Below are 20242 nucleotides of genomic sequence, written 5' to 3' on the forward strand. Positions count from 1 at the left end.
CGTAGAAATTCAGGTCGGATTGGAAAGCCTCGCATATCTGCATCCAATAATCGCTTTAAAAGCAATTCCTCTTCAAATTTGGTCAGTTTATGACCATTTGCGCGTATCTCTGCGCGTGGTTTCCTCCCCTTTAGACGCGCATGTAGGGTCTTTTCAGGCACCGCGTAGACTTTAGCGGCCTTCAAAATTGATTTATTTTTTGATCTTTATAAGCCTGCATGGCCATCTGAAGGCGAGTCTCTTGAGAAAGTGGCATCTTATTAATCGGTGTGAAGAAATGACACGTTGAATGATGCTTGAGGTTGGTCGGGGTGAAAATCCGCCGCTCGATGGTATCCGCCGCTCGGTGGTTGATTACGTTACTTGTGCTGATCTCCCGTCAGCACCCGCCTGTCAGAGACCCGCCATTTTTGAGCCAGCACCACGGCCACAGCTGGTGCCTAGCGGCTTTCAGATCAAGTACGCTTGTAAATAAGTCCTTGCTAAGCCTACAGAAAAGTTTTGAGGCAGCTAGCATAAAGGGCAGATTGAAAAACACTACAGAGAATTCAATTCAACAATTCCTCTGAACAGCAGGTAGACCCGCCAATCAGCAGCTATCTTAAGTAAAACCCCAAATCAACCACTCTTAAGCGTTCCAACCCCGATGGGTTAGAGAACCCGCCTGGGATGACTGCGTCAAGGGCCCTGATGACCAGGTACTTGGCCAAACCCATAATCAGTTCATGGACCTCCAAGCCATCTCCCGATATCCACCCCAAACACGCAGCACTTCAGCAAACGTACTCTCTTTCTGCATTGACTTTTCCTGTTTGGTCTGCAATTGCACCAGCATAGATCGGAGAATCCAGTTTTCCTGCCCAGCCATGGATTCCATGTCCCGCAGCATACTTTCTAGATCCTCAAGGAGGAGACCGAGGACATCCTGTGTATACTCCAGACTCCGGCTTTCTTCTATACGAGTCAGAATGTATCGCTTCGCCTCTATCGAAGCCCCGCCTTCAGTACGTAGCGTGTTGAGCCATTCTGTCAGCACCGTGCTATCTTCCAGGGTATGGCAGGCGCGGATGAACGGGAACGAAGCCTTTCCTTCGTCGAGGTCCTGACAGAAGCCGCGTTGGGAAGTGTACTCTTTGGATACGAGGTTCTGATAGTCGTCCCGGATTTGGAAGCACCGTCCCAGCTGGTTCATGAAGTGGCGCATATCGAGGTCCCTGCATCTTTATTAGATGGGTTTTTGTATTTTTAGGGGTGTCTAACCTGTTTTGGGTTGCTTCCTGCTGCATCAAGCGCAGGAGAAGTACAAAGAGACTGCCTGTTTCTATTCGCTGTGAGCCAGGGTGACGAGCACAGATCAAGGGTACATACTGCCATCAACCATCCTGAAATAGTCCTCCTCAGTAGGGATAAACCTGTGGCCAGCCCAGGAGATATCATGTGCTTGACCTGTATACAGATATGCCATTTGCTCTGCCTGGTTTAGCATGATATTTTGTTGATTTGAAGATCAGAAAATGACTGACCGGAGAATATCAGAACGGCAGAGGGTGAGAGCTGTTGGACAAGGCGAAGGGCATTATTGATGTGGAAGCATGCAGAGTTGATGGTTTGGCTGACTCCAAATATTTGATGAACGGCTGGCTTCCCACGCCGAAGAAGGCTGCCATCCTGTATATCGTCCAACCTGAGCGCGGTCAACCGTAAAGACAAGACAGTGACAACATTATAGAAACTCACATCAAGGAGGCTTCATGGAGCAGGGACGCTACCCCCGAAATCAGCGCCAACGAGCGCTCTGGTACATTGAACCAAGTCTGCAGAGCATCGATCAGGTGATGACGGAAACCCTTGGATGGCATAGAGGTGATATACTCGTACGGCTTCCATAGAACCTGCAGTTATCAGCGTGGCCTCTTAGATAGGGAGGAAGACATACCCTTTCGTCCAACGCGTCAAGGACTTTGCACGCGGAAGCTGTGGTACCTGTTTCATCTTCACCTGCACGCACTTGATCAGCGTCTGATCCAGCAATATTAAATAGATTCCATACTTCCCACTCCGGCATTCCCCTTATTTACGCTTTTCGGTTTTAACCGCTTTATCTCCAGTTCCTTGAATACAGAGGGAAGTTCAGGGGGGCGGATATATGGATTCCGGACTTCAGGGTGATATCGAAGGGCATGGATGCTCCATAGTGCATTTCCTGCCATGGACAACTCGAGAACCTGGAACCATTTCTTCACCGAAAGTGAGGTACTGGGTCTTTCAAGATATTTATCACGGAGGAGACAGTATTGTTCCTCATGCTCGCGGATAAGGGTACGGACTATCTGTTTTGCGGACTCTTCAGTAGTATCCTGCATCCGCATGAGCATCTGGACGGCGTTGATCAGAGGAAGAGTATCCCCAGACTGCCGCGTCACTCTCTTCTCTTTTTCCCAAGACCACAGATCATTGGTCACACCAAGAACCACAAATGCCAGATAGGTGACTGGTCCAGTTTCGACCTCTTCTTCCGGTGTGAGTTCGACCCCGCTAGCCCAACCCATCATTCGGACAACCCAGCTTATTATTGTCAGCGACGGGAGTTTACGGTTCAAGAGGATAAATCACAAACTTAGCTCCGCAATCCAAGGCCCTAACAGCCAGGTAATCCTCCAAGCTTGAAAACGTTTTGTCCCTCATCTGTTGGCCAGTCTCGTACCACTGCTTGAACTTCTTCTGGCAACGGCCAAGGTAGTCTTGGTCGATTCTGTTCAAGACTGACCAAATCTTTGCTCTGGCCTGCTTTCTCTTTAATCCACCTTCACCGATATCGCGGAGGTATTCAAAACTTTTCGACCCTAAAGCCTTTGATAGAATTCCATCCTCGTCCTGGGAATGGCGGCAGCTAGGGCCATCTTGAACAGCGTCCACGGACACATCTAGCAATACACCCTGTTAATAACTAATCCATTTCAACAAGGAGTAGGCATTCACCATCATGCACAAACGCGTACTCAATGAAGTAGGAACAAAGCCCGATTCTCTCCGGTAGGGCTTCTGCAGCGCAGAGTGCCGTAAAGTCCGCCGTATGCGCATTCATCCCACCAACCACTTTTCCGATCGCGCCCATCCCGAACAGGTCAATGTGGCACTCTATGCAGGCGTTGTGAGAAGCAGCAACATATTTGCTGATCCGCGGCTGAAATCGCGAGATATACTTGCTCTCGTTCTCTGCGTCTATACATGCAGGATCAGAGTGTCTGTACATCAGAGGATGAGACTTTGCAACATCATTTTCGGGCATGTTTAGACTCTGCTTCTGTCCCTCCATTGCTAAAGCGGGGTTAGGCTTGTTAATTCTGATAGCAAGCTGTGGGTGACAGTTTCTTTAAAAATTGATTTTCTTGCGTCCGTCCCGACGTGGAGTGGGTATTTTCCGGATGAAACATCATATGATCCATATCTCTGTCCAGTGTCAACCACCGACAGGACAGATACTACGTTACATGCAAAAGAGCCACTAACCTTGGAAGGATAACAATGTCTATGACGAGACCATAGCCTCAGGTACCGCGATTGTGATGTCATACACATGGATAGACAGGGTTGTAGGATCTCACATACATCATTTGGATCATGAGACTTGGGATCAATTCCTTCCGGGATCTCCTTAAAGATCTGCTTGTCGATTTTCGATCCAACATAGGCATTTGTAGCGTCAAGTAGATGAGCTTTAAGGCCATGAATTGTTGCTAAGGCGAATAGGATTCTGAGGCTCTCCAGCCGGATGACTGGAGCGAATGTATCCTCGAAGTCTAATCCTTCGCGTTGGGAGAAGCCTCTGGCAACTAGCCTTGCTTTAAATCGGTCAACTCGGCCATCAGCTCCATATTTAATGTCAAAAACCCATTTAGTCGACACCACTGCCTGATCCCTAGGTCTTCTGACATATCTCCATGTTCCAAATCGGATCAGGTTGTTCAGCTCGAGCTTGACTGCTTCTCTCCACTTAGCTCCGTACGTAGGATCGTTTATTGCCTCCTGGTAGGTCTTTGGAATCGGAACCTGCCCCTTAAACTCCTCATTAGCCTTAGCTTTGAAAGCATTATGACCAGCAAGATGTAGCTCCAGCGCTATAGCTAGATTAGCCACCTAATCGATTCGCTGCTGCTCGGCAGCTAGGCGCGGAGAAGGATCTCTTGCTGCCTCCCTCTCTTCTCTGCGTCTCTGGGCTCGTGGCTTCCGCCCATATATAGCCTCTGATTGGTCAATCCAGAATTCTGACCGCTTTGGCTAGTTATATTGCCGCCTTCAGCTTCAGCCTCATTCTCAACATCAACATCATCCTCAACTTCGCTAGCATCTCTAGCGCCTCTGGCGCCCCCAGCGCCTTTAGGGCTTGCAGTATCTATACTGCTACCTTCACTGCTTGCATTACTGGCTCCCGGAGCCTCTGCAATGCCTCCCCAGTTCCTGAGCTCGCTTCAGGAACTCCAAATATCCTTTGAAACACAGGTTCTTCCCCAAGATCTCGAACTCCTGGTTCTTTGCTAATGAAGCCTCCCTTGTTCTCCAGGAATATAGGATTCGTGACTCGATAGATCTTCCGATCTCGTTTGGCCATGATCATATATCGATTCATATCCTATAAAGACTCCTTCAATAGCTCTTGGTTCCAGCTTGTCATTTGTCTTCTTATGGAACCAGACTCTTGAAAACGGGATTCGGAACTTTGGCATTTCAGGGGGATGCCTCATCCACATTTCAAAAGGGGTTTTCTTGGTGCCTCGCACCCTGACTGCTCGATTTCGGAGACAATTGGCCATTCTGATTGCGTACGGCCAGTACTCCTTTGGGACATCTGCATCAATAAGGATTGCCCTGGTCATCTCTAAGAGATATCGGTTAAGCCTCTCTAGGCTCAGGAATAGGAGTTGTAGCCATCTCAACTGCTAGTTCCGCTTGCAGTTGCTCACTAGGATCGTCAATCTCGATGCCACTAGCGCTTCGGATTCTCTCGTCCGGCTCAGTTCTCTCGACTGTCTCGTCCGTCTCGGCCGTCTCATATACGGTTGCCTCGGTCGTCTCAGTCGGCTCTATAACGACTGTCCCGCCCCTGGCGCCGTCTCGGTCTAATCAATCGTCTCTATCGGTTCGTCAAATGCCCCGGGTACGCTCGGCCCGGCTAGGTCTCCCGTATTCTCTCGGCTCGATATATATCTCCCAGTCCGTGGGTTTCGTCTTGGAGCCGGCGGCATCCGCCTTGTTTGGTTCTAGGTTCGTGGTTCGATAGCTGATCGGGGATAGATAGGCAGGTTGTATGGCTTTGGCCACCTTTACAGGATCAAGGCTCAACACGCCGCGTACAGTTTCAATCTTCTGCTGAATTGGGCAAGGCGGTTAGTCCTCACGCAATCCCCCGAGATGCTAGGCCTGCTGGTTCGGCTGAACGTAGCGGCCCGGGCTCATAACCCATGTTGTGGATACGCTCAAAAGGGGAAAGGGCAGAAGGAAATTGTATCGACTACACGAACGTAGCCTACTAAGGATCGGATGCCATATGACGATTGATTGTCTATCTCGTTGACGATAGGTCCTCTATTTATCGTTCTCGATTATATTGAAGGTCAGATCTCCGGGAGTTGGAGATATTGGTCAGGCCACTATGGTGTGGCCTGATCAGCCAGCGGTTTCATCCCGCGCGCCGGTGCTCGGGATGAGTGTCACATAATATTTCCATATCACCATATCAGAAGGGACATACATGTTAGTCCAGTGCTCATGCTGTATCAATGTATCATGCCATTCTCATAACTTGTCAACACTACCCAGCCACAGAAAACCTTTAGTTCAGCCGTGCTTGAGTCTTCTCAGCTTCAGTCTCCAGCTCGAGCAGATCCTTGCTAGAGGTCTGTAGAAGACCTGACTGCTCCTCGTGCTGACACGCCAACACAGCCAGGGTCGACGACTTCCAGAGCGGTACCTCGCGACTTTTCCTGTTGTTGATGATGCTCAAGATGGCAAAAAGGATTGCAAATGCTTCTGTCACCACGGGGACAACAAAGTAGCCCCAGCGAATTGAAACATATGGCACGCTCTGAACTGTATCCCCTGTTGCATTCTGCCTGTTCGGCCCATATCGGATATAATCCGTCATAGCAGTCGCCATACTATCAAAGCGCTCGGGGATGCTGATATTGCCCATGAGGGCAGTGACCGCGCCAGAGTTCGGCCATACATACCCTCTGTCCACAGTCTTGATAGTCCCATCCCACCACTCACTTACAAAGGTGTAGGAAGTAAGGAAGTTCTGCAAGGCCTTGAGGCTGTAGTAGTCCACCCATAGCGCGGGGATGTGTACACCCTCGTGCACTGTTTCGTTGGTGTACAATTTTGCCGAACGAAACCCTTCCGGAGTAATGTCCCAGGGATTCGGCACACCGAAATCAACCTCGCGCCGCAATGCGAACGAGAACTCGTTACCATTGGCAGTCGCTCCCGTGTATTCATATGCGGTGAGGAAGAGCGAGCACTCCGTGATGTTTGTGTCAAACATCATGAAGTTGTGGTCGCGTGAAGAGCGGAAGATTGCGAACCGCGTGAGCTCGGGGAATGTATCTTGGAGCGTTGTGTTGGGGAGCAAGGTGGCGACATTCATCGTGTACGTTGTCGCTCCACTCGAAGGGACTTGATGATAGACTAGGTCCACCCCAGCTGGCGTCTTCAGGGTGCACACGTTGACACTGTCTGAGGGATCATCGGGTTGTTCAGGCCCGCAGGTCACTGTTTCCAGTGTCGCCCGCGTGACGTTCTTGCACTCAGTTCGGAACCCTATAGATATGTATGAATCCGCCCAGCGACATGTGCCGGGGCAGGTGAAGGGCTCGGGGCTCCGGGCGCCGAAGAGGCCCTGGTGGACGGCCGATTGAAGGCCGGGATCCTGGGGTATGCTCTCTGCAGAGATGAGAAGGTAGCGTTAGCTGCCACTCAGATTGAGGCCAATTGCAACAAACGTGTTTACCTTCTTCGGAAACAGTCAGCTGACTTTCTAGCCCCCGAGTGTAGTTGTGCGCATAGCCGAAGATGGCGGCGTTGGAAGACGTGATGACATCTCTCTCCTCGATTAGAACAACCTGCTGTGCAAACGGGGAGAAAGCTAGGCGTAGTATAGTAATGAACGCGCCGATGGCAGCAAGATTGAACGGAATGGTCGTGAGAAGCAAGATGGAACCCCAGATACCACGGCTTGCTCTGTCGAAGACCTCCAGGTGCGAGAGCTTACGCGGTCCCTTCTTGAAATGCAGCCACTTAGATTGTCCAATAAATGTACTCACCCCGTGCATCAAGGCTGTCGTGCATGCAGTTGTAAGAATAGAGATTGTTGCATTGAGGGAGACACGACCAGCCCAGGCGGAGAGCGGCTTATTGTCCATATACCAGAAGATAATAGCAATGCCAATAAGAAGCCCAAGAGCTAGAATTGAGCTGATGGACTCCAGTAGCCATTCGCTTCGAGAGTACACAGGCCGTCGCTTGTACTCTGTGGCGGTCGCGCTCAGGGGGTCGGAGCCTACCTCGGATACGAGGGCAGGCTCGTACGATCGGGACTTCAGGCTACTCTCGTCGGCGGTCATGGTTGCCGTTGGTTTACGCCCTCAAGATATGGGAGGACAAAAAAAAGACACAACGAAGACAGCACGCAGACACTCGAGTGTCGCTCGCTTGAAGGATAGCCGCACCGCTTTATGCCGAAGGCCGTGCGCAAAGGCCCGCCCTGGCACGTGCGTTTTTACCACAGCTATTTGCAGCCAAGGGCCTGGCAAGGCTTTCAGTCTTCTCCGGGGATGCCTGAAAAGTGCCTCAGAATGGACTCTACTGTGCTGGGTCATGCTAAAATCCTCGCTTTCTACGAAGTTGTCCGCCTCTGAAGTAATGCCCGATCAGCAGCGGCTTCACAGATGTTTGGTTATATCTGAGCCTACCATTCCTCGAAGACGCGGAGACGGCCTTGTGGACGAGTCGAGACGCCAAGAACGAGAAAGTAGACGTAGTGCTAGTCTGGCCAGGTCCAGCACGGCAAGCGTGCGCACCATAATTGGCGCAACGAACTTTCGAACAGGGGTCTGAAATGAGAACGTGCAGCTCTTCTGTGGAACAAGAGAGAGGCAATGCATAGGGCTATTATGCACACTGAAAACGCATATGCTTGACAGTACAGGGTTACCAGCTTTCATAGGTCATGAGATGACTGTTGCTATGCACCACTGTTCCCCACCTGATACTTCATAGCATTTACATTCTATGAACGGCAGGGGGCCTAACAATTCCATGGATCGCTTGACCCTAACCCCAATAACTCCATAGTATGGAGATCAATTTTGGGGTTGAGTCCACTGCGTACTATCAGAAAAAATGCCCTCGACCCTTGGCCGATTACAGCGTCATCAGAACTGTGATTTCACTTGTCGATTTTCCGCAAATGACGTGCGGCTGCACTCCAAACACAAGGCTGGGAAGTAAATTTCTCTGATTGGTACAGACACAAACTGACCTCGTATTCCCCCACTTCGCACTCAGACAACCCCACATGACGGCCTTCCCGGGCAGGGTTTGTTACTGCTTCACTTTGCTGGGCAGCGCGGCGAGCCTATCAAGAGCCCAATTTGCTTGTCGAATGCGATGTTCTTGAAGTGCGTGATCACTTGTCCAGGGATAGGGGCATGTCTTCAGGAGGAAACAGGGGCTGTTGGCACACTTCGAGCCTCAAAAATGGCGTAAAAGAAGGACTAAAATTGCAGCGCGGAGCTGGACAAAGCCTGCATGGCGGCCAGACCTGCATTAGCAGTGCTTTGAATCAAACTTCATTTAGCCCCGACCCGGAATTGAGCTGGACCTAGGCTGCGGCATAACCGCAACCGCAGCTATAATATTGATAACCATAATCACATCTGCGGTGATGGTCATGAGATTTGATAACCATCACCGTCACCGCAAATTCATGGTTAACCATGGCGTCCAATCCTTAGTAGGCTACGTTCATGTAGTTGATACAGTTTCCTTCTGCCCTTTCCCCTTTGAGCGTATCCACAACACTATCTAACCGCGCGATGCTCATTCCAGGCACCCTGCCCAGGATGAGCTCTGTCGCTATGTCGGCTCGTGATTACGGCTTATCCTAAGCGCGGTGCTGAGGATGATCGTAACGAATAGATGTCCAAGATGAGGTTTGCCGGTGCATACGGTACTGGCTCGGGATCAGGCCTGCGGAGCCGTGACATACAGCTGTATATAGCGTGACTGGTAGTCTGTCTATCAAATCTGTTGGCCCTGCCTATCTATTTTAGGTCTGCCATGTATGCGGGACCATGAGCTTGCACCTTGATGCTTTGTATTGCATTGTATCGTAGCATTTTATAGCAATCCGATCGTGCTAGCCTAATTATCATACTAGAATTTAGGTGTCTTCGTTACAGTAACCCAACCGCATTAACCTATCTAACTTAACCTACTCAGTCTGTTACTATGGAGCGTCAGTGTAGGCGTAATTACTCGACATCAGCCGTCAAGAATATAAACGAATGAAGGCCTGATTCTCAAATCCAACTATAAACAGCGGTTTAAATAAATGAAGAATAATAAGCAGTCTAGCCTAATAGGCCAGCTGATGGAGACGTAACTTTTGAGATGTAACTTTTGAGCTGTGGCAATATCAGAAATCTCTGCATATGTGTCGGCGAAACGGGGCCTGCAGCTCAGATGTCCGAAATAGGAAAGTCTTGTATATGACTAGCATTCACATACGGTCGACAGTTACGGTCTCATTAATCAAGTTCAAACATGTTAAGGACACTAGGAGAGATATAAGAAAGACATAACTTTTGAACCGTGAAAATAGCAGAGAAACTCTGCTATTTTCACACACCATTGAGGATTCCACTTCGCTCGTATTGTACACAGGAGGACCTAGAATGAAAGAAAAGGGTTGGATCCCGAAATAGGAACAAAAGACACAATCTAGTCAACTACCGCGCTATAACGCAACGTTTTCCGACTCCACTGCTCATTGCCACTCATCTGATATTCGAGTCCCTCCACGTACGCCGCCAGTCCGGGGGTTTCCAGACCCTTGGCACTCAGCTGTGCAACAAGCAACTGGTGGCGGAGCTCCCATTCACGACACAAAACGAATAGGACCCGTTTGGCAGCCTCTGCAGTCACGCCCGCCTCCTGGGCCAGGATCTGCACTGAGGTGCAAAGCACCCCTCCTTCGCTATGGGCCGTCTTGGAGGTGTGGAGCTCCTTCTCGTAGCTGTAGATGTCGTTCACGACGATGAAATGTTTCGAGCAGTTGGCGTCGAACTCCCGCACGCGCTGAAGCTCGGAGGCAGACAGCTTGAGCTCCATGGAGAAGCGCATGAGAGCGGAAAGAAGCCTACAGGAATAGTTCAGATTGTCGTTCGCACCAACGGGGGTCAAGTGCTGCGCATTTCACCAGGGAGCGGTTTGACTCAGACATACTCTTTGCCCACATCACGCTCGCGGTACTCGAGGTAACTGCCCAACCCCATCGGCCGTGCTCGGGTGCGGTCTGTCTGTGCCCGCATGAACAGGAACACCGGCTCCAGGATCTCGTCTGCCATCTCGCGATCGTGGGCGCGCATGCTCTCCCACAGATCGTAGATGATGTATTCCACAGGAATGGACCGATCCGGAAGGACATCGCCGCGCGAGATCGGGATGAGCTTCTCGTTGTGCGCGGAACCTTCCTCGAATGACATGTATTCTAGCAGATCTAGACAGTGTGAGGGGGTTCAGAGACTCGATGGCTGTGACAGAACTTCATCCAGAAACTGCGTCTTACCATCAATCAAGGACAACACTGTCAGCAGACGGCAGGCAAAATGGATGCGGTCATCCAGCGCCTTTGGGAAGAGCAAGCAGGTTACCCGCGAAAACCCTGCCGCTACAAACTTTTTGCGGGCCTTCTCATTAGGGAAGTTCCAGTGCTGGAGGAAGTAATTGTCTACTTCCTTGGATACCTCCTCCACGAGCGGATGGCAGAGAGGCTGGAAAGTTGAGGGGGGTGGCTCGAGAGAGCTAGAGGCTCCATTCGTGCCATTGGGTTCCTTCATGTTTGCGGTGGATGTAATGGATTTGCTTCTGGTTGTGTTCTAGTATGAGAAAGAGGGCACTGACTTGGAAGAAGCTGGCAGACTGGATGACATTTTACAGGGCATTGAGAATCAATGCCAACTGGCTGTATATCAGATCCAACGATCTGACATCCAAGACTCCGGAGAGATGCCCCTTTGGGATGTTTCGGACAGACCAGTTCGGTGAAAAGCCTGGTCTTATTTCCGCAATTGGACAACAGCAACAAGCTGACCAGCAAATGGATGAAACTTATCGACGAACACTCCAAGCCTTGTATGAATAGGCACATCCATATACGCCAGGGCTCACAACAGGCTGTAGCAATCGTCAGGGGACACGAAACGATCAGGGAAGTGTCAATCCTCGCGGCCGAGTCCATCCAGCAATACTGGTATGCGTACTTCAGTGCGCTCCTAGTGGCCTTGCTTATTTGCAACTATCTCTTCACGACGTTGCAGTCAATCTACGCGTTACACAGATCTCGAGATGGACGCGCTCCTCCCATCCTGCCATATACCATTCCATTTCTAGGACACTCCTTTTCCTTTCTTCAAGACACAGGAGCCTTTGTGCACAGCATGAAGTCTGCCCTCCACGCCCTTCCACATGGATCGCTGCTAAATCATCCACACCAGGAAACAATATGGCAATAGTCTCCCTGTCCAGGTCGTCTTGGGACCTATCTGCGGATACTTCGTGTCTGGCCCGGACGCCGTACGTACACTGCTCCGAGCCCCCCGAAACCTATCTCCAAAGCCCTTCATGGGGTTGGTGATGGAGAATATGTTTGGCACTCCAAGCTATGCCATGCATCTTTATCGCAACTACAACTCAGGAATCGACCCTACTCCCCTGCCGGGAACACACGTTCTACCTGAGCGGAGGGTCTACTTCCACCAACACCAGTTCGCCCATCGGTTCCTGACAGGGCAGGCTTTGCGCCGAATGGCCAAGCGGTTCATGCGTTTCCTCAGTGAGGAATTCAACGCTGATACCCGGATTGGCGAGTGGTTGCAGCTGTCGGATCTCTATTCCTTCCGGAAGAGTCGCATCTTCCACGCGGCGGTCAAGGCGTTGTTTGGACCCTACCTGCTGTCCCTGACGCCCTCATTTGAACAGGACTTCTGGGAATTCGTCGATGAGACGCCGACGCTGATGAAGAGCAAGCCCCGCTGGATGGTGCCCAAGGCCTACGGTGCCCGCGACCGTGTGTTTGCGGCAGTGAAAACATGGCATCGCTTTGCCCGTGCGCATTCCGACTACCGCCAGAATAGCCCTAAAGACCCCGATTGGGATGAGTACTGGGGGTTTTCCTGGCTCAAGGCGCGACAGCAATTCGGCCGAGACACGAGGTGTATGGATGACGACGCGCTGGCAGCCGAAGATGTTGCCCTACTAGGTGCGTAAGTCGAATGTGTCCCGAACCCCCTCGGAAAGACAAAATAAACTAACGCGGAGATCTGGGAGCAATTATAGTGCTAATGCCAATGCTATTCTCAGTGCCGTCTGGCTCGCTCTGCATATCTACAGCGACGCGGACCTCAACCAGCGCCTGCAGCCCGAGTTCGACCGGGCTATCATTGACGGCATCGGCGTAAAGCTCCAGGCTGATCACTTCATAGACTCCATCGGGCGGAGTCAAGGCGATCATCGGCATGGTGGCAGCCTTGACATCCTCAGCACCGCCGCCCGGGGCTAGATATGCGTTCAAGGCATCAAGCCAGGGTAGAGTAGACGCGGAGGTCCATATCTTGCCGCTGTAAAAGGCGTCGCCCATGGGTATGGTCTTCATGTCATATCGAGTGACAATACCAAAATAGTTGGAGCCACCCTTCAGAGCCCAGAAAAGGTCCGGGTGAGATGTGGCATTGACCAGCACGATAGAGCTGTCTGGCAGCACAACTTCATATTGCACGACGGACAGATCCCTCGCTAAGCTGTCGGTGTTGAAGGTCGTGCAGGGAAATCATTATACCGTGGTCAATTGATGCAGCTCCGCGGACAGGCATGTGTCCAGAACTGATTACCGAAAAAGGGGCCCGCGTCCTCTTGATGACCCGCAGCGCGTGGGTAATATCCTCGGCGTCCTGGGGAAGGAACACACATGACGGAGGCCGCAAACAGGTCTGCGACCAGTAAACTGCAGACGATGATGGTACCCTTGTCCTGGAACGGATGATATCACTTACGATGACTTTGATTGGCATAGATCGCGGTATCAGAAGAGAAGAGGAGTGAGGGGAACGCAGAAGACAGCTGTCTACATGCGACTGAACCCAGAATGTTTATTGCGGACTTGGACCGTCAAGGAGGGCAACAACTATTTGCCCAGCGTAGCCAGCAATTGATAGCGACGCAGGTTATTCACCAGAGTGACCTCTAAAAGATGTTTGAGAATCAGGTCGATCCAGAAATGGTGTTGCTCTTCTGGATGAGATGTCAGTTGCGGGCTCCATGCTCGCGAGGTATGCTCGATAACCACGACTCTTCTTACCTCGCTAAATACACCCGAATCTCTCCCCAAAAGCCATCTCACCGAGAATGTCGAATGCAATCATCTCGTACCACTCGACCACGTTGAGACCTTTGCCCGTTTTCTGACTCAACGGACCGAGCTTGGCCACAAACTCATTGATACATTCCTGGAGATTGATTCCTGTGCCTGCAGTGCTTTCATGGAGAAAGCTGGTGTTAAGTTCTTCTTCTTCTGCGCATGGACCTTGGGATCTCGTTCACTGCCGATGCAACCTGTCTTGAACACAGCGCCGTAGATATCGTAAAACTCCCCCTTGATGAGGTGCGAGCGTCCTCCCACAGGCGGTCCGTAAATAGCCTTCCATGATTCAACGGAAGCGAAGGACAGTTCGTTAGGTGACACACGAAAGACTGGACCTGCCAAACCGATTATTAGGGGAAGTAATGCAGGGTATGGCGGTCAACAGTGTACACTCACCGTATCGTTGATGTGCTTGCTCAATGACCCGATGTGATTGGCCTCTCATCGTATGCCAAAATCGCCACAGTTAGTCACCCCCTTGAGCGGGGATCCATCTGGTCAAAGGAGGAACATACTAAGGAAGCCCTGGCCAGACGCGGACCGGGAAAGCCGGCCAGAGGATGGAAATAGAGGTTGTTGATAGCATATCCCACCGTGTACGCTGCGATCTACATAACTCCCTTCGTTACCACCAGCTTTCCATCTCCAGGTCAAGTACTCACCATATAGATTGCCGTCTGAACAGACAACAGAGGAGGGATGCTTGGATTATACTGAGTCAACATGGTTGTATCCATTATGCACGCTTTCTGAATACTTGTTGTTTAAGCACAGAGGCCCACGTACACATCTTCAAGGCGTCAACATACAGCACCACGCGTGGTGAATTCGTGATTCCATCATTCTGTGAGCCGAACTGCACTTCCTAGTTAGGTCAAAGTCCGAGCCGGAGGCTTTCTTTATTAGGCAAACCTCCACTCCGTCGCCCGTTTCTGAAGTGCAACTTTGCGAACACCTTGCGACTCGATGAGAATCATGGACACCCATCTGAACGCAGATTTTCTATGGGATTTCTGAGTGTGGCTGGACGCGTTGCTACTGGCACCCGCAGAAATGGAGGGAACTCGACGCACCACGCTTAGTCCCATGGACAATATTATGCCGCGGTCTTATCCAAAATTGATCTTCACCTTCTGCTGTTCAGCGCAGCAGGACCCGGCAAAAGTCTGCAGTCTTCTTCAGGACGGTCTGTCGCGTGCCAGCGTCGATGTTCCCAGCATCGCTGGCAAGATGTTCCAGTCGACCGAAGACAACGTCGCAAAAGGCGCCCTTGAGGTCCACACAAATCCCACTTGGGTTCCAAAAATACACCTCCAAGACTTGAGGGATGTATCGACTACGACGACTGGGTAAACGAAGGTCTTCCCCAGGATGAGCTTCATGCGGGACCGGTTTTTCGCTGCTATCCGCATGCCTGATCTCCATAAGGGGGCACCCGTCTTCATCGCACAAACCAACCTCGTGGCTGGCGGGATGCTCCTCGCAGTGGGAATGATTCATTCCGTCATTGATGGAACGAGCGAAATGTGGTTGGCGAAGAAATGGGCAGAATACACGCGGCAGCTACAGGGAGTTGCTACGGACGACCACACCTCGCTGGTGATCTCGCCCCAAAGTACAGACAACCAGCTGTTCATGAACTATGGGAGGCGGAAGGCCATGAAGCGGTCACTCTGGACGACTTGACGCACGGTAGGAAAGGCGCCGACGACCCAAGCATATGGCGATTGCTCGGACTGGACCCTGTCAACCCTAGTCCACAATCGTTCTCACTAGATACATTGCCAGACATTCAAAAACCACCACCACCAGTGCGATCGACTATCTTTTACGTCTCGCAGAGGGCCCTGGCGGAGTTGAAGGCTGCTGCTGCTGCCGCAGACCTATCGGGTGAGAATGGAAGTGCTGAGGGCCTGAACATCAGCGCCAACGATGCACTGATGGCGCTTCTGTGGCGGGCTATTATCAGGGCCCGTTTTCCAAGGAACGAAACGGCAACTCCAGGGGAGGAGGAAACGACGCTAGATACTACCTTTGACGGGCGAGCCCATTTCTCTCCTGACCTCCCGTGGACCTACCTGGGGAGCCTCATCTTCATCAGTACTGCTCGGATGACGATCTCCGAATTGATCTCGTCTGATACGCCCCTTGGTCGAATCGCGAAAGAAGTCCGCCGAGCTGCCAATGCAATCACGACATCCCGCATCCATGCGGCATTTGAGTTGGCTATAACAATGCTCCCAGATATTCCATTTGCCCTCATAGGCTCCATGCTACCTTGACAAAATTAATGACTCCCCGCAGATTGACGTCGAGTACGCCGTAGGAGGGCTCCTCCAGACCACCATCGGCGTCGAAGCTATCGGCAAAATAGTTGGTGGACTCCGACACTCCAGCATTGGCGAAAGCCAGATCGACACGGCCGATTTCCTGGAATTCTGCACGCAATTCGACCCAGCTGGCGGCATTGCATTTGTGGAAGACGATGGTGGAATGTTTGCTGTGCTCGTCTTCAGTGGGTTCGTTGACATCGAAAACGTCGACCTTCGCTCCTTTGGCAGCCACAATCAAGGCGGCCGCATAGCCAATGCCAGACGCTCCACCTTCATCCTGGTTAACCGAGGTGCGGTCCAAACGTTGTGCTGGGCACTTACCGGTGAGAAGGGCAACTTTGCCCTCCAAGGACGGAATGGAGTGCTCGGTATCGTCAACGACGCCATTAGGTATAAGTGAGGTATGGGAGGCGACTGGATTACTTGAACAATGCGTTACAGTTCATCCAAGATAGCAAGAATCTTATCAAGCATCTGAGCATGTTCGGAATACACCCCGGAATGAATGAAAGAAGCAAATCTCCGAATGGGCTTTGATCTTACCTATGCAGTTTTCCGGGACATAACCCGAACAGGTAACCGGGGTTTCCTCCACAAAGTATGCATCTCCGAATCCCGTTGCCAGTCCATGTTCTTGTCCAGTAGCTCGAAGTCATACGAGAAATGTAGTTTTGCCAGCGTTGTGCGCAGTTCCATCCAACCGAGACTAGGGGTATGCGTTAACATTGTAGCAAAGTGAAGGAAAGCTTGAGAAAGGGCCCTTACTTGCGGCCCAAGCAGCCGCGAGGCCCCAGGGAGAACGGTTGGCTGGCGTCCAAAATAGCCTGTTCATTTTCTCCAGCCATCGTTCGGGCTTGAAGTCGTAAGGGGCTTCGAAATTGGCCGCATCCAGGCTCGCTGCGAGTGGGTTGGTGGAGACAATGGTCTTCAGGTCGGTTAGAAGGCGCATCGAACATCACAGAATAGACTTACCCCAGCAGGAAGAAAATGGCCGTCAACGGTGTCTCCGCCCTGAGGCACGACTCGGGGGAGCGCAAAGGGCAAGGGAGGATAGATGCGAAGCCCTTCTAGGATGACAGCCTGCAGGTACTTCAAGGGCGATGTCGACAAAACATTTATTTCATCGTAGAAGTGAAAGGCAGAGCGAATCTCCCCTCCCAACTTCATCATAGCAGGGGGATTGCGCATCAGGTAGTATATGATGCAAGACAAGGCTGTCGCAGTCGTTTCGCTGCCCGCCAGCACAAAGTCGGATGCGTGGGCGGCGAGCTAAGATCAGACACCTGCACCGGGTCTCGCTGCTCCAAGATGCGAGTAAGGAAGTTTTTCCGATCCGTCTTTCGTTGGATTCGCCGCTGGACCAAATTAAAATGCAAGGTCCTCATTTTGTCGCGTCTGCTCAGTGAGCTTCTTGATCTTTCCCGGGAAAAGCGCAAGGAACACCTTGGCTAGATTGGGAAAACGCTTGAAGACATCCGCAAGTGCTCCTTGTGAAAGAGCTCCAAGGGTGATGGAGATCCAGGGATGAGGCTCGACTAGATCTGGATCAGCTGTATGGTTCTCTACGACGCCGGGGGAAGGCCATACACGACTCAACGCCGCCAAATGTTTCGTCAAAGACCAAGTCCCCAATGATATCAAACGTCATTTTCTCAAAGCCTTTGCCAAGATCAAACCCTTTAGCTCCTTTTACGCCAGTCTCTTTCACAAAGCGGTCGATGTTTTGGCGATGAGGAACTCCTGTTCCGTAAGAGAGTGGTCGGAAAACGCGTGGGACAGATATCGGGCGCATGATGCCATGCTCAACGGGATCTCGTTCGCTGACAATCGAATGCACTCTGTCAGCAAAGCTCCCGCCTTCGTAGAAGTCGCTCTTGATGAACGTCTTGTGACCCTGACGGAACCCGTAAATGTCTTTCCAGGACTGCGCCGTGTTGGAGAGCTCATTGGGAGCAGTACGCACAACGGGACTTGCCATGGCGTTTCGCTATTGTCAGGCTCATCTGCTGAGAATCCGGGAGAGAGCCATCTCACCGTATCGTTGGTGTAATTCTAGAATCTTGTATGGCTGTCGACCGCCCATAAACCATACGCAGTATAGGCCCTAGATCCACGTTAACCATATCGCGACGTAACATGAAAGAGCCCTAACTCACATTACTGATTGCCGCAAGCTTTGGCCCTGGGAACCTGGCGAGCGATGGTAGTAGAGAAGGTAAATAATATTCCAGAGCCAGCGGACCACATGCTAAGCAACCCTGGTTAGCTGGGCATTGGTATGCCGCGGGAATCATAACTCACGCTAGCAATCCAAAAGCGGCAACGGTATACGGAAGCTGAGGCAACTGAAGGAGGCCCATGATGCTCTGGTGTTGGACGCCGGTTGAGGAGGAGGCGGCCGGTGAAAAGGGGTACTTTGGACGTTGAGAGCAAGAGGTACATATCAAGGCGTACAGTATGTGATCCAACCAGCTCTGTTACTGTATATTTAGCATTCCGCCAATCGAGCTTCTTGCATGGCCTGTTCGTGATTATATTCCCAAGATTAAGCCGTACTTTGTCCCCAACACGGAATTGTTCTGCTGGCTGCCGGTTTCTCTTTGCATATGACTCATACTTCTCCTGAGCAGCTGCTATCATTGTCTGGGCATCCTCTGTTGCTTCCTTGAGTTTGGAAATAAGAACTTCTCCTCGAGCAACTGGTGTTTTGCCTTCTAAAGGGTTCCTCTATCTTAATGGGCTCGAGTTATAGCCATGAGATGCAAAGAATAGGCTTATATTAGTAACAGAAGATGTTTGGCTGTTAATTGCCAGCATGGCAACGGGCAGAAGCTGCTCCCAATCATCCTGGTAATATGAGACAAAATATTGTAGATAGGCTTCCAACTCCTGGTTCATCCGTTCAGTGGACCCCTTCGTTTCTGGGTGGAATGCTGTTGATAACCTTCTGGTAATCCTTAATAGAGAGCAGATTCATTTACACATTAGAGAGACGCATTAAGGGCCTCTGCCTGACACAGTGGCTGAAGGAGGTCCATAATGTTGGATTAGACATTCCATTAATGCATCCACAACTGCTTCAACTGTTATATCCTTCATGGCCTTGAAGATGCAGCTCTTGAATAGTTAATCTGTAACCACTATCACAAATGTAGCCCCTGATCAGGACACGGGTATGTTAGTTATGAAGTTAATAGATATCTCACTCCATTGCCGCTCAGGAACAGGTAGTAGTATTAAAAGCCCACGTCTCTTTTTCCCTCCATATAGCTTTACTGCCACAGATATCACAGTTAGGAAGGAAGTGGTGTATATCTTGTAATAAACGTGGCCAAGAGTGAACCTTCTATTAATGATTACCTTCAAAAGATCACGGCCAGGGTGGCCTGTCAGGGCAGAATCATGGCATTGCTGGATGATCAATGTACGCAGGGGCTCATAGTATGGAATCCAAATACGGCCTTGCTATAGTAACCGTTGCCCTTCATCAATTAAGCATTCTGGGATCAAAATAGGCAGTCCCCAATAAGACAGTATTTGTCTAGCTTTATTGCGGACCATGTTCCGTAAAAGCTAGTATCTCTTGTTGTGCGATAGGGCTTCCTTCCATAGTTGTTGGAGCTTTGGCTCAGAATCTGCAAAAGGACAAAGAGGGATATCTCCCATATCTGGTTCCTCATCTCCTGCCTGATCCTTATCACCCCCTAGAACCCATGTGGCCCCAATACATATATAATAAGTTCTTGGTACCTCAAATATCGTAGCCATGCTGTTTAAAGATAATACCCCATTCTTATTTGATAGCAGTTGATGGAAGCGTCCCTGAAGGCATCTGTTATCCAAGCTTTTTGGTAAATCTTGGTCTCTTCAAGATAGAGCATCAAGTACCACAGCCTTCTTCCCAGGCTAATGGGCTATCTTGAATTGGAACTGCAAGAGCTCAAGAGCCCGCTGCATTTGTCTCTCTGTAAGTTGCTGCTTCTTCATAAAGTACACAAGGTTCTTATAGTCACTCAGGATAGTGAAATTTTTCACACTTCGCAGCATACTGCGCCATTGTTCTAAACACCGAACAATAGCTAGTAACTCCTTGTCATGAATAGGGTAGTTAACCTCTGCAGGCAGGCATTTCTTTAAATAGAAAGCCACTGGTCTCCATCTGCTATCTTCCATTAACTGGGATAGCTCGCCACCAATACAGTATCCAGATGAG

General features: G+C 50.7%; 8 protein-coding genes across 8 annotated transcripts; 2 read left to right on the plus strand and 6 right to left on the minus strand.

The window, feature by feature from the left end:
- Positions 1 to 718: 718 nt before the first annotated feature.
- On the minus strand, positions 719 to 3316 carry BDW70DRAFT_164794 (bifunctional terpene synthase/polyprenyl synthetase family protein; the record flags this gene model as incomplete). Its single annotated transcript, XM_073741556.1, has 9 exons — positions 719 to 1214; positions 1261 to 1321; positions 1369 to 1470; positions 1524 to 1684; positions 1738 to 1892; positions 1937 to 1998; positions 2051 to 2565; positions 2618 to 2924; positions 2980 to 3316. 9 exons carry the CDS (start codon positions 3314 to 3316, stop codon positions 719 to 721), a joined length of 2196 nt encoding a protein of 731 aa, XP_073590921.1.
- A 2514-nt stretch (positions 3317 to 5830) lies between these two features.
- On the minus strand, positions 5831 to 7619 carry BDW70DRAFT_164795 (uncharacterized protein; the record flags this gene model as incomplete). The annotated part of the gene is made up of 2 exons (XM_073741557.1): positions 5831 to 6939; positions 7007 to 7619. The coding sequence occupies 2 exons, from the start codon at positions 7617 to 7619 to the stop codon at positions 5831 to 5833; spliced, it is 1722 nt and encodes a 573-aa protein (XP_073590922.1).
- Positions 7620 to 9999: 2380 nt separating this feature from the next.
- BDW70DRAFT_164796 (Aristolochene synthase) lies at positions 10000 to 11117 on the minus strand (the record flags this gene model as incomplete). The annotated part of the gene is made up of 3 exons (XM_073741558.1): positions 10000 to 10417; positions 10504 to 10777; positions 10847 to 11117. 3 exons carry the CDS (start codon positions 11115 to 11117, stop codon positions 10000 to 10002), a joined length of 963 nt encoding a protein of 320 aa, XP_073590923.1.
- Positions 11118 to 11901: 784 nt separating this feature from the next.
- BDW70DRAFT_164797 (uncharacterized protein) lies at positions 11902 to 12546 on the plus strand (the record flags this gene model as incomplete). Its single annotated transcript, XM_073741559.1, has 1 exon — positions 11902 to 12546. The coding sequence occupies one exon, from the start codon at positions 11902 to 11904 to the stop codon at positions 12544 to 12546; it is 645 nt and encodes a 214-aa protein (XP_073590924.1).
- A 40-nt stretch (positions 12547 to 12586) lies between these two features.
- Positions 12587 to 14141, minus strand: BDW70DRAFT_164798 (uncharacterized protein; the record flags this gene model as incomplete). Its single annotated transcript, XM_073741560.1, has 3 exons — positions 12587 to 13071; positions 13768 to 14031; positions 14093 to 14141. 3 exons carry the CDS (start codon positions 14139 to 14141, stop codon positions 12587 to 12589), a joined length of 798 nt encoding a protein of 265 aa, XP_073590925.1.
- Positions 14142 to 15067: 926 nt separating this feature from the next.
- On the plus strand, positions 15068 to 16429 carry BDW70DRAFT_164799 (transferase family-domain-containing protein; the record flags this gene model as incomplete). Its single annotated transcript, XM_073741561.1, has 3 exons — positions 15068 to 15327; positions 15393 to 15864; positions 16001 to 16429. The coding sequence occupies 3 exons, from the start codon at positions 15068 to 15070 to the stop codon at positions 16427 to 16429; spliced, it is 1161 nt and encodes a 386-aa protein (XP_073590926.1).
- A 306-nt stretch (positions 16430 to 16735) lies between these two features.
- Positions 16736 to 17196, minus strand: BDW70DRAFT_164800 (cytochrome P450; the record flags this gene model as incomplete). Its single annotated transcript, XM_073741562.1, has 2 exons — positions 16736 to 16954; positions 17002 to 17196. 2 exons carry the CDS (start codon positions 17194 to 17196, stop codon positions 16736 to 16738), a joined length of 414 nt encoding a protein of 137 aa, XP_073590927.1.
- Positions 17197 to 17394: 198 nt separating this feature from the next.
- On the minus strand, positions 17395 to 18007 carry BDW70DRAFT_164801 (uncharacterized protein; the record flags this gene model as incomplete). The annotated part of the gene is made up of 2 exons (XM_073741563.1): positions 17395 to 17564; positions 17617 to 18007. 2 exons carry the CDS (start codon positions 18005 to 18007, stop codon positions 17395 to 17397), a joined length of 561 nt encoding a protein of 186 aa, XP_073590928.1.
- Positions 18008 to 20242: the final 2235 nt, after the last annotated feature.

Source organism: Aspergillus foveolatus, assembly GCF_047715535.1.
Source record: "Aspergillus foveolatus strain CBS 279.81 unplaced genomic scaffold BDW70scaffold_140, whole genome shotgun sequence".
Taxonomy (NCBI): domain Eukaryota; kingdom Fungi; phylum Ascomycota; class Eurotiomycetes; order Eurotiales; family Aspergillaceae; genus Aspergillus; species Aspergillus foveolatus.